The sequence below is a fragment of the Apodemus sylvaticus genome, chromosome 11, assembly GCF_947179515.1.
Source record: "Apodemus sylvaticus chromosome 11, mApoSyl1.1, whole genome shotgun sequence".
NCBI lineage: Eukaryota > Metazoa > Chordata > Mammalia > Rodentia > Muridae > Apodemus > Apodemus sylvaticus.
Window position 1 is genome coordinate 98,379,147 of NC_067482.1, and position 13,376 is coordinate 98,392,522.

General features: G+C 37.0%; 1 protein-coding gene across 6 annotated transcripts in view; it reads left to right on the top strand.

The window, feature by feature from the left end:
- The window catches only part of Usp34 (ubiquitin specific peptidase 34), a 183,499-nt gene that overhangs the window by 41,689 nt on the left and 128,434 nt on the right, over window positions 1–13,376 (top strand). For all 6 annotated transcript variants that reach the window (XR_007980309.1, XM_052199754.1, XM_052199758.1 and 3 more), the window contains exons 9-13: window positions 1,677–1,758; window positions 1,842–1,934; window positions 10,246–10,371; window positions 10,552–10,681; window positions 12,063–12,906. Coding sequence is in view for 5 of the 6 variants with exons in the window: in XM_052199754.1 (XP_052055714.1) it covers window positions 1,677–1,758; window positions 1,842–1,934; window positions 10,246–10,371; window positions 10,552–10,681; window positions 12,063–12,906 (1,275 nt within the window). In the remaining variant the exon portion in view is untranslated. The remainder of the gene's footprint in view (window positions 1–1,676; window positions 1,759–1,841; window positions 1,935–10,245; window positions 10,372–10,551; window positions 10,682–12,062; window positions 12,907–13,376) is intronic.

Sequence of the window (13,376 nt, forward strand, 5' to 3'; positions counted from 1 at the left end):
AAAAAAAAAGGTTTGGTTAATTTAATACTATTGAGCAATAAAAGAGAATGAAACTCATCAATTGAGGTTTTGACCCACATGAATGAGGTCCTATATTTAATTCACACTACAAAAAAGCAAAAAGGAAAGGATTATGAATATAAGTTATAATATAAAAGAGCCTGGGAAATAGGCAGAGTGTGGTATGTATTAGGACATAAATAGAAACAAGCAAACAAACAACTGTAGGGCTCGTACGATGGCTCCTTGTATTCAGGGCTGGGCATGTAAACATAAGGATTGAAGTTTGGATCTCTAATCCAATTAGAGAACCAAATGGGTCTTGCTGGAATCCCAGTACTTGGAAGACAAAGACAGGGAGGGCGTCCTTAGAAAAAACTGGATGGCTAGAATGACTGAATTGGTGAACTCTTCGTTCAATATATTAGATAGAGAGCAATTATGTCTAGTCTCCACAAGTGTTCACCCATATATGTGCATACATAAATCCTCATTACACCTGCTTAAATACAAATGCAGTGCTGCACAGCACAGTGCAGGTGTAGAGGATGCTGAATGAAAGCTTTGGATATAGCATGCACAGAGGCCATAGTTTCAGAGCTTCCATCTGCGTACATTCCTCAAAGCGCAATGAATATCCTATTATGGAATCCTGTTTATCTTGGATGTCTATAAGTTGATAAATTATGAAGACAGACGTAGAGTAATAAGATTGGAAGTGAGAATAAGGATTGACCTATTGCAAATGGGCCAACAAATAGGATCTTTCTGAAATGTTGATGTAAATGTTTTTTAAATCCATTGAAAACAGGTGAATTTGGTATGTGTAATATGTATATCTTAAAGTTTTAAAAAATACTCAATTTGGTCTTCAACAGTAGTCACACTTTGTATTTTTATTTGCTCTAATTTTCTCATACTGTTTATATTATTTCTTACCAGTATGCAGTATCTTTATCTTCCAGTCCTTAAAAGTAAAGATAAATGTTCATTCTAAAAATGATTCACCTTGGCCCAAAACAAAGAAACAAATTGGTTTTGTTTTGCTTTTATTGAGACACAGTCACTGTGTAGCTCTAGGTAACCCAGAATTGATTGCTGTAGAACACTATGGCCTCAAATGTAAGGTGATTTCCTGTTGTCTAAGTGCTAGAGCTGAGATGAAAACTAATCTTACAGATCATAGCTGTAGTAGAGCTACATAGAAATAGTTAAAATATATTGACAGCAATTTGATTTTTTTTCTTTCCACTTTACAACTATATGCAGATGACTTTTAATGAATGAATTCTTCATTAGTGTTAGGAAGGAGACATGCAGGTTGTTCTTGGGTACAATTCTGTATGTGTTCATCTCTTGGGAGCTACTTCCTGCTTCACTTAAATCATTGTAGAAGTGGTATTGGGAAGTCTCTTCTAAGTGCTACAGTGCTACTGTGGAAATCAATTCATGAACACAAAGTTCTCATGTCAGGAGCTAGTGTTGTTACCTTAGCTTTTCAAATGTTAATTGTTTATAAATTCAAGGAATATGATGTTTGTTATGTTTCAGTGTAGTTAGGATTTGTAGTATTGTAATTTTTTTTTTTTAAACAATTCTTTGTACTGTATGGAAGTTTTCTGTGTTGTCTTTATGGGAAAATGCTTTAAATATATTTTTCAATTATTCGGCTCTAGGTCCATTGCAAAAGAACTTGCAGACTGGCTTATTAGCAACAATGTAGTGGAGCATATATTTGGACCAAATTTACACATTGAGGTTTGTAGTCAATTAGTTTTTTTCCCCTTAATTATATAGAGAGACTTTAAAATAAGTAACCATACCCAATTTTCCTCTTGTAGATTATTAAACAGTGCCAAGTGATTTTGAATTTCTTGGCAGCAGAAGGACGACTGAGTACTCAGCATATTGATTGCATTTGGGCTGCAGCACAGGTAACACCAACATTTCTTATTTACTTAATGTTTTTTAATAATGCTTCAAATGCTACTCTTTTTGTTTGTTTGTTTGTTTGTTTTTTTAAAAGGAGACCAAGATATGGGGAAGATGTGGCAGGAATTCTGAGGTTTCAGTTGAGTCTGTGTGTTCTGATGTTACTTATAGAATATAGGGTCTTAGAATCATTAGAACTGAAGGTTCACTCAGTTTCAATAAAGAGGTATTTTTCCATTATTCCCATTTATAAAAAGTCAGTCAACCCCTCTATCATTATACCATGATTGTTAGATTTTTTTTTTTCCTGTGGTAGCTTGCCTGCCTGTCTTCCCCTGCCCTTCCCTCCCTTCCATACCAGGGTCTTAAAATGTAACCCTGGGTGACCATCTACTGCCTCCCTTGCTTACTGTGCTTTCACCAGCCTGCCTAGATGTGTGCTTTTCTCTTTTTCATTACTTTTTGAGTAACTCTGTGTCCATCTGCATGTTTCACAAATCTGTAATGTAAAAGTGTATGTTAAGTATGGCTGGAGAGATGGCTCAGAGGTTATGAACTCTTGCTACTATAGGACTGCTGTGTTGGTTCCCAAACCTACGTATCAGGTGGCTCACAAATGTTTGTAACCCGTAACCCGTGTTTCAGAGGATCTGACACCTATTCTGGCTTCTGAAAGCACTCACACATAGGTGGCATCTACTCAACAGACACACACACACACACACACACACACACACACACACACGCCCATTAAAAACAACAGCAGAACAAAACCCAAAAACCCAATAGCCATTCCCTTAGTTTCCACATACTGGCCCTAAATCATCCCCACTTTCCTTGCAAAGTAGTCTCTGAGGCAGCTTTTCTTATTCTTAATGGTGTCAGACATATGTACACAGCTCACTCTCTCTATATTTTTTTCTCTTTTGTTTTTCTAAATAACTCATGCCAACAGACAGTGTTTTATTTCTTATTTTGCTTTGTTTCATTTTTCTGATAATGTTGCTGTTTGGATTAGGCTACCCTGGAACTAAACTTTCCTTAACTGAGTGCTGGGTTTATAGGCATAAGCTAACAGGTTAAAACCAGAGATCTGTTTAGTCAGCCTGTCTTGTCTGTCTCTGACTATCTAATCTATCATTGCATATTTTTCTAAGAGATTTATTTTTAATTTATACGTGTGAGCCTGTTTGAATATATATGTGTACCATGTGTATTCAGAAGCCTGTGGAGGCAAAAAACCAAAAAATATAGAAATAGTGTCAGATCTCCTGGAACCAGAGCCGTAGGCAGTTGTGAGCTTCTTGCTGGGAGCAAAACCTAGAGACAGCTAGAGGAGAATGTGCTCAGGGAGCTGTCTTTCTAACCAGTTAATATTCCTTTTTAAGACTATGTGTCTCATTATTTAGGTAGAAAATAATCAGTTTCCATTTATGGACATATTTTTCTCCTAGTCATTCTGTTATAAATTAGAATGAGATAATATCTGATAGTTATTCCTTACTTGTACAAGACTTTTGTATAGAACCAATTCCTACTGAAGTAGAATTGTTACACTAAAGCAGATGTGCTTTTCTTGTGAGTACTAATAGGTCAGTGCCACTTTTCCCTTACTTTGTGTATTCTCATTAAGCTTGATTTTTATTTTTTGCAAATTTGATGGATAAAGAAGGCATTGGTATTTTATTTTGCATTTATTGTATTATGAATGAAGTTGATAGTTTTTATTTTCTAGGAATGTCTGTTTATATTCTTTGATGTTTATTAGTTGCCTTGTTTGATTTTTTGTTTTTTTGAAACATTTATTTGAGGGAGGGAGCACATATGTGGTGGGACATACATACAGTCAAAGGATAGCTTGTGGGAGTTGGTTCTTACCACCTACCATGTCTCAGAGAACAAACTTGAGATGCCACTAGGTGGCAGATGTCTTTACCCACTGAATTCATCTTAGTGGCCTGCTCGTGTGTGTGTGTGTGTGTGTGTGTGTGTGTGTGTGTGTGTGTGTGTGTGTGTGTGTGTGTTTCATATTCAAACCTAGTGTCTCCTGTACCTAATGTTTTCAAAAGTGATGGTCATATTTTTTTAAATTAAAATAATTCATTTTATTATTTTAGTTGTGTATATGTGTGTCTTGTGTGAGGGTTAATGCCACTTGATTGATGGTGTTCCAGGTGGCCACAGGCATTGAATTGCCTGAAACTGGAGTTATAAGAAGTCATGAGCTGTCTGAAGTGGGTGCTGGGAATAGATCTCCAGTTCTCTGGAAGAATTAAGTCCTCTTGACCCTTTAGCCATTTCTCCAACTCCTATGTGAACATTTTATTTATCATCACATGCATAACAATAGCATTCATTTTAAAGTTTGTGATTTCAAGTTTGTGATTGAATGTTTTTCTGGCCTGTGACATTTGTGTTGTAAAATCCTTTTATTAGCTGGGCAGTATTTGCATACACCTTTAATCCCAGCATCCAAAGCCAGAGCTGTCAGAGTTCAAGGCCAGCTGGGTATATAGAGTAGTTACCCAGAAATCCAGTCTCAAAAACCCCTCAAAATAAAGGATAAACTGCTTTTATTCCTCTTAAGATTATAAAACAGTTAAATTACCCATTAGAATTAAATTGCCCTTTAGATTTTTCCTGTATATTTTTTGTTAGCATTTTGTATTTTCATCTTGGATACAACTGAATTTTATATTGGTTTAAGGAATCATACATAATCCATTTTTTGGTCATTTTATGTATTTTTCCCAGATTCATTTGTTCAGTAATTCATCCTTTTCCCAGTGACCCGAGGTACCTATTTAGCTTTGGTTATTTATATAGTTGTGGTATGTACCAAGGATTGCTAACTCTATGGTTCTTCATCCTCTTGCTTTCACTTTCTTACCTAACCCACATCTCCCCTTAGGGCATTGGTTATCACCCTTCCTAGTGCCTCTGCCCTTTGATACAGTTCCTTATGTTGTGACCCACACCCATGAAGTTATTTTTGTTGCTACTTCATGACTGTAATTTTGCTACTGTTATGAATTGTAATATAAATATGTTTTCTGATGGCCTTACGCTACCCTTGTAAAAGGGTAACTTGACCTCCAAAGGGGACTTGACTCAGGTTGAGAAACACTGCTTTAGGGTCTTGTATATTTAACACCATTTTCTCTCTCTGTGGACCTGGTTGCCCAGGAACTGACTATGTAGATCAGGCTGCCCTCTAACCTTAGGAATCCGCGGCCTTCTACCTCCAAGTTCTGGGATTAAGGCCATCTGCCATAACACTCAGCTGAAGCAACCTTCTTTATCTTATTTCATCAGTTTGGTATGAAGTCTATTGTGTCAAATCTTAGAATATTAATCCATATCTTTAACATTGTCTGTCTTTGATGGTGAGGTGTTTTTCTTGGAGACACAAATACTTGGAGCCTGGCTTTTCATCTAATCTGCTAGTCTTTCTTTAAAAAAAAAAAATTCAAAAAGTTGTGTGTATGATTGTTTTACCAGCATGTATATCTGTGCACCAGATGCATCCAGTACCAATGCAAGCCAGAATTGAGTATTGATTCCTAGGACTGGAGTTACAGGCAGTTATGAGATACCATGTGAGTTCTAAGAATCAGCCCCAAGTCCTCTGGAAGAGGACTCTTAACCACTAGTACTCTTAACCACTAAGTTAACTAGTTAACTAGTACTCTTAACCACTAAGCCATCTCTCAAGCTCTAACCTGTGCTTTTGTTTTTGTTTTTTTTTAATTGGAGAATTAAAACCATTAATATGTATAGTTCCTTGTGGAAGGTCTTCAGTAACACTTCCTCTTTTGTTGATTTTTATAGTTTTTAGCGCCTTACTAATCTTCATTTAACTACAGTTGCAACATTTTTTTTTTAATTTTTAAATTTACCTTTTAGATTTGAGGATGTTTACTATTCTCTTTAATTAGTTCTTTGGAGTATCCACTTTAGAGCTGTTGTATGGTCATAAATATCTTTTGATTTTGACTGCTTTTATCCTGGAATATTTTTCTTTCCCCATCAGTTGTGACCATTTTGCTGGGTATAGTAGCCTGAGTTGATGTGGTCACTCAGAACCTAAAATTTGTATTTCTATGCCTTTCGCATTTTAAGATTTCTGTTACTGTGATAGGGCTGCATTTGTATGTGTCTTTCAGCTTTCCATCTTTTTTATAAAAAAATCTTTATATTTAATATTTTAATTATGTGATTTGTTTTGTTCTATTCATTTCCAGTCTAGTGTATTTGCTGCTGTTCTGTATATCTCTTGTTAAACAGTAACATCTAATGTTTGGGAATTTTTCCTTTGCTTTTATTGAAAATATTTTCTATCTTTTGTGTTCTTTTTTAATTTAAATTTTTGTTTCCCAGACATTACAGTATGGATTCTTCTCCTTCTATGTTCTATAGCCATAAATTTGGAGTTTTCTGTTTGTTTGGTTTTTTTTTGTTGTTGTTGTTGTTGTATTTGACAGTATTTACTGTTCATAGTTTAAAAAGCGTTTTGTTTTTCTTACCTGAATGCTGCTCTTACTCAAATTCTCCTTGAGCCTTGATATTCTGTCCTCTCTGTCAATTTTGCCTGTGAGGCTTTCTAGTTAGTGAATTTTGTCTGTACCATTATTTAGTTTCTCTCTCAATATTTGTATCTTTATTGAATTTCATTTTTGTATCCTACATTGGCTTCTGTATTCCATTTCAATGTGTGTTATTTTGAAAGCCACACAGGAGTTTATGTTCTTTTTCATTTCTTTTATTTATCACTCTTCTTTTAATTATTTGGAATTTTGTCTAAATAACCCTGATTTTAGGCCATTGGGTATGGGACTGGTACGTTTTGGAGAACTGTTATGATTTGGAGTGCGCCCCCCCCCCCCCACCAAGTTAATACAGATTTTCAGCCTAGGGCTCAGGCAGATAGTAAGATGGACCTGAGACTAGGGTGTGGCATGCTACTGGTGGGTTGCCTCCTCAGCCTTTGATTTTTATTTATTTATTTATTTTGGTTTGTTTTATGTATATGGATGTTTTGCCTCGATGCATCCTTTGCAGGGCTGCTCCTCATAGATTCCAGAAGGGACTGTAGGATCTCCTGGAACTAGAATTACAGAAGGTTATGAGCTACTATGTAGTTGGCTGGAGTCAAACTTTCTGGAAGAGCAGCTAGTGATCTTAACTACTGAGTCATTTCTCCAGCTCAAATTTTGTATTATTTGACTTCTTTTGTATAGACTTTCAACCAATTCATCCCCATTTGGTGATTATTAGTGTGTCCTTATTAATTTCAGGAGGGGGGGCACACTTTGCCTTGGTTTTTCATGTATTTTCTTTGTGGGGAAGTTATTTCTGATATTTTGGTTTTTCTTTCAGTTCTGAATCTGTGGTATATTGAAGTATATATGTGTTCGTTTACCTGTAGTTACATGCACAAGTGTATTCACATGAAGGCCTGAGGGCTGTATGAGGAGTGTTTTTCCCTCCCTCCCTTCTTTCGTTTTGATACATGGATTTTCATTTAATTTGAGGCTCACTTAATATACTAACCTGGCCAGCAGTCCCTGGGGGTTCTCGTGTCTTTCTGCTGACTTTAGGATTACTGGTGCACTACTGTGCCTGGATTTTTGTATGGGTGCCTGGGATCTGAACTTATGTTCCCACGCTTGGGGTGTATATGTGTGCCCCTTGGCCTGGATTCTCTGCAAGGGTAGTAAGTGCTCTTAACCCATTGAGCCATCTCTCCAGCCCCCGAATTTTTTCTTGTAGTTCATACCTATCTCTAAACCCCCATAGTATGTTTTGGGAAATACCCCAATAAAAGTGTATTTTTCCATTTCACGTATTGTAATTTTGATCTCTTTAACTTTTTGCTATGTAATTTCCCTACTGATGATCTTTGATCAAACATTGTATTCTTGAAGATTTTTTTTGATCCCTTTTATTTGACTGTTGGGAGGGTGTATGTATGGATGTCAGAGAACAAATTGCAGAAATCAGTTCTTTCCTTACACCATATAGGTATTGAGAATTGAGCTCAGGTTCTCAGGCTTGGGTGTAAGCATGTTTAGCTGCTGATCATCTTGCTGGTCTATGTTTTCAACACATAAAAAGAGGTGTGTGTGTGTGTGTGTGTGTGTGTGTGTGTGTGTATTTACTAAGAGAGATAGGTAACTCTGTGTGTGTGTGTGTGTGTGTATTTACTAAGAGAGATAGGTAACTCTGTGTGTGTGTGTGTGTGTATGTGTGTATTTACTAAGAGAGATGGGTAACCAAGTGTGTATGTGTGTGTGTGTGTTTGTGTGTGTGTGTATTTACTAAGAGAGATGGGTAACCAAGTATGTATGTGTGTGTGTTTGTGTGTGTGTGTTTACTGAGAGAGATAGGTAACCAAGCCAGCTCAGTCAGTCAATAGGGTGAGGATTGAAAAAGAAAAATAGACAAAATTATCACATGACTCCAGCCCACACTGATGCTAGAATACCTTATTTCTCTCCAGCCTGCTTTATATCATTCTAGTATATACAAAAACCTTGGTCAGTTCTTAGATCAGAGACAAAGTAATCAAGTGAAGTAGTAAACAAGGAGATCACACAAGATAGTAATTAAGAAAAATAGTAAGCCAAAGGATCATACAAGGTAATAATTATGTAAAGTAGCCAGCAAAAGGATCACTCACGTAGTAATTCAGCAAAGCTGTAAGCAAAGCCCCATGGTTCCTGTTTCTGATATTTTATCTGAGCCTACTTCCTTGTCCCAGCTCAGTGACAAAGGCCAAGTTCCTAGAAGCACCTAAAGCTCTCTACCGATAGGCAAGGCCCCACCCGTAGCCCCTGAGTGTACCCCTGGCTGGCCTGGAACTTGATTTGTACACCAGGCTGGCCTGGAAATCACAGAGATTCATTTGCGTTTGCCTCTCAAGTGTTGGGATTAAGGGGGTGTGCCACCCGTGTGCTTTTGAAAGGTTTTATGACATAGGTCTTGAAAAAAGTCTTTGTCCAGTTGCTCTAATGATGGTAAGCCTTCTGAAATATAAATATTCCCCTCCCCTCCCCCCTTTTATTCCCCTCCCCTCCCCCCTTTTATTCCCCTCCCCTCCCCTCTCTTCCCCTCCCCTCCCCTTTCCTCTCTTCCCCTCGCCTCCCCTCCCCTCGCCTCCTCTCCCCCTTCTGTCTTTTCCTTTTTTTCTTTTCATGTTGAGGCAGTAGTATTTCATGTAGTCCAAGCTGGTCTCAAACTCAGCAAACTTACAACTGATCTTTTTCTTCTGTTTCTTCCTCAAGATAGACCTGTGCTCTAACATTCTGCTAACTCTTTTAAAGTAGTGAACCTCAGTGCTTCTTTGTGGGACCTGTGATTTTTGTTGTCATTGATTACTAGAATGTTTGGTATTCTGTACTTATAAAATTGGATTTCATAATATACATATCTAAAATGGGGCCTAGAATGCTTTTTTGCCTCTTACGAAATTTTATAAGTTTTTTCTTTTGGATCTTTTCATCTGAAGATAAGATATTTGATTACCAAAATTAAATTTGATGTGTAAATTATGTAAAATATTAACCATGACATTCATGGTTAATACTACATTTCGTTGTGTATTTTAAATTTCTAATTTTTATTAAAGAGATATTTTTCCTATTATTTGGTTTAGTTTTGAATTATTTTGATAAGAATTTGTAGTATGTTCTTTAGAAATTCTTCTATATTTGTAGAACTTTAATAATCAAAATATAATCTACCTGAAAATATTTTGCTTGTTACTGTTTTGTTGGTGTTCTTTTCTCAAATAATTTTTGTAAACATTTTATTTATTATTTGTATGTGTATGGCTGGCTGTTTTGCCTCCATATATGTTTGTGCACTACATGGGAAGAGGGCTTCTGATTCCCATGGGACTGGGCATACACTGCCATGTGGAACTCTGGCCCGCTGAGCCATTTCTCCAGCCCCTGTTCTTGGTTTTAATAGCCATTATTTTTAGTATTGGGGATCAAATGCAGGTTTTCACACTCTAGGCATGTATTTTCCCAATCCCTTCTAGGTTTTTTTTTATGTTAATGACATGGATATTGGGATTTCTGAAAAAATCCCAACTTGTTTTCCTTTTCTGACTAAAAGTTAGCTTGTAGTTTGTTTAGTTGAGATAACTCAGTTAAATTTTTTTTTTAAATAGTACCATTTATGCTATTCAGTAATTATTCTTTTTTCCAATGTATGAAACCCTTGTTGACTTTACAAGCTGGCTTTTTGTGTCATTTAATTAGTTTACTTTGGGCAATTTGTTAAATGTTTGTCTCTTTATTTTAGCTGAAACACTGTAGTCGATACATTCATGACTTATTCCCTTCACTCATCAAGAATCTGGATCCTGTGCCACTTAGACATTTACTTAATCTGGTCTCAGCTCTTGAGCCAAGTGTTCATACTGAACAGGTAATACATTGAGAGTATAATGGTATGTTTTGTTTTCTGCACTATGAGGATTTTGCTTTGTTAAGATAACTTCTCTTATAATTATTGTCCTGTTTTAATGTCATTTAGGTTTTTTAAAAGATGTTAAATATTTTGTATGTCTGCTCCAGAGCCTCTAACCTTAATCTCTGTCTCTTTTAGACCCTGTACTTGGCATCCATGTTAATTAAAGCTTTGTGGAATAATGCTCTTGCAGCTAAGGCTCAGCTGTCTAAACAGAGTTCTTTTGCATCTTTATTAAACACTAATATGCCCATGGGAAATAAGAAAGGTTAGTCAAGCACATAGTAGCACAATAAGTTGTATCACACTTTGAATTTATTACTAAGGTGTCAAGTATTTTCTGCTAGTACATTTTGTGCATTCCTAATCTGAATATTCAAAATGCTGGAAACCCTGCTACTCTGTTAAATAAAGACTTGCTCTTACACATAGAAAACCCTACATCTTTACTCATGTAACTGGTCACTGTTCTAGTCATAAGTGCACTACAAATAAAATGTAAAGTAACGTTAGGGTGTGTTTGCAAGCCTGGAAATGGAAGTTTGTGAAAGAAGTATGAATCAAAAACTAATTTGTGTTTAGACTTCTAAAGTTCTGGAATAACCACAGTCTGAGACACATTAAAATCACATGTATTTCAGATAAAGCTACTCAGCGTGCACTCACTAGCTCACCTTCACTCAGAGTGAGGTGTGGTAGGACTCTGGAATGGTAGGATGCTGTGTATCAAGTGATTAATAAAGTCTTTCTGGGTGCTGGGTTTGCTGAACCATTAAACAATGTACATATTTTCAGAATTTAGTTTATTTTTTCATGTTTAATTTTTTCTTCCCCTTTGGAAAAAGAACAAAATGTTTTGTTAAGTAATTTTAAGATCAGAACACAATTCTGTCTTTGGATTTTTTATGTCATAGTTTTTTTTTTTAACTTGAAGATTGCATGTATAGGTAATTTTGAAGGAGCTTCTAAAACTATATACTTAAACCTAGAATTTTCTTTTGACATATAGTAGAATTTCTAGAATTCTAGAATTTTCTGTGCAGGCACCCACAATCACCAACAGACTTCCTTATCTGTATCTTACTTACATAAACATCCGTGCTATCCCAGAGAAGCTCTGTCACTTAGAATGTTTCCCTCCTGTTTTTTTCCTTTTCCTTCAGAGGAAGAAGAGCTCAGAAGAGCAGCTCCTTCACCTTGTAAGTCGAGCCTTAGAAATGCATGACAGTGTGACTTTGGAGTTTTGGGGTTCTTTGAGCTGTTTCATTTTCTGTAGTGTATATATGTTTTTCCAGTTTATGCTACAGTCACAGTTATATTTTGAGAAAAAGATAGATTTTTAAACTATAAACCATTCATCTCACTTTAAAAAAAAAATCTCTCTTGTAGAAGTCCTAAGCCTGCTAGACAGCGAACAGCTATTCCAGTGAGCTGTAGCCCCACACTTCCTCTTGCCAGTTGTATTTATTACAAAGTCATTAGTATTTAGATTTGAATGTTTATCTATTTTAGAAATAACAAATCTAGAGGTTTTATTTTTGGCCGCTTAGCATACGGTTTGATCAATAATTCAAAGAATCAAAGCATGGTATCCTATCAGATGTATGCTAATTCAAATCAGTAACAAAAATGTAAACATTTATTTTTAGGGTCCCCTGCAGCGAGTCCTCAAAGTAGTGACAACAGTGACACGCAGCAGAGTGGAGCCAGCGACATTGACATGGAGGAGCAGCTCGTCAGCAGAGACAAGCATGCACAGCAGCGCCTGTCCGACACCGAGGAGTCCATGCCGGGAAGTTCTGATGAAACTGCCAACAGTGCCGAGGGTGGGAGCAGTGGCCCCGGGAGCAGTAGTGGGCACAGTGAGGGATCCAGCAATGAAGTCAATTCAAGCCATGCAAGCCAGTCTGCTGGGAGCCCTGGGAGTGAGGTGCAATCAGAAGACATTGCAGACATCGAGGCCCTTAAAGAAGAGGAGGAGGAGGAAGAGGAGGAGGAGGAGGAAGAGGAAGATGAAGATGAAGAAGAAGATGATGAAGAAGAAGATGATGATGATGACGATGATCATGGTCACAATCCTGCCAAAAATACTTGTGGTTCAGAACTTCGAAACAGAAAGTTAGAGAACCCAGCAGGCGTATGCTTGGGGGAATCCCAAGGCACATCTGAAAGGAATGGGACACACACTGGAACAGGAAAGGACCTGGTTTTTAACACTGAGCCATTGCCATCTGCAGATAACCGAATACGAATGCTAGATGCCTGTGCTCACTCTGAAGACCCAGAACATGGGATTTCAGGGGAAGTGAGTTCTGCTCACTTAGCACAAGGTTCTCAGGAATCTTGTATCACACGAAGTGGGGACTTCCTTGGGGAGACTATTGGGAATGAGTTGTTTAATTGTCGGCAGTTTATTGGTCCACAGCATCACCACCACCACCACCACCACCACCACCACCATCACCACCACCACCACCACCACCACCACGATGGGTAAGCATGCTTAAGAATAAATGCTTAGTTTGTATTTTTTGTAGTAAAATATTGCTAGTATTTCTTCCATTGTAATTTATTTCAGTTAAATATTATTTAGGAGTAGAGTAATGCAAAATATAAATGCAGTTTTCAAATAAGTAATATTAAATTTTATTGTTGTTGACTTAAAAGATGCAAAATAAAGGCTAAGACTCTGATTGCTGCTAGTGTACCTTAAGGCCTTGGTTCACTTTGCAGCACTGAAGAAAGGAAGGCTCATTTTTATTTACATACTTTATTTAAGTAATGCTTAAAATTAGTCCCCCACAGCCTTGCTGAATGGGGGCTCACCTGTCACAGATTATATAATAATCTGAAGCAGGCATTTCGGGATGATCACCTACTAGTATATTTGCTTATCCCATTATGGCTCCTGACAGTTAGGCAGCATAAATTTGGACTCAAATTCAGAAGCATAAATTGCTTCA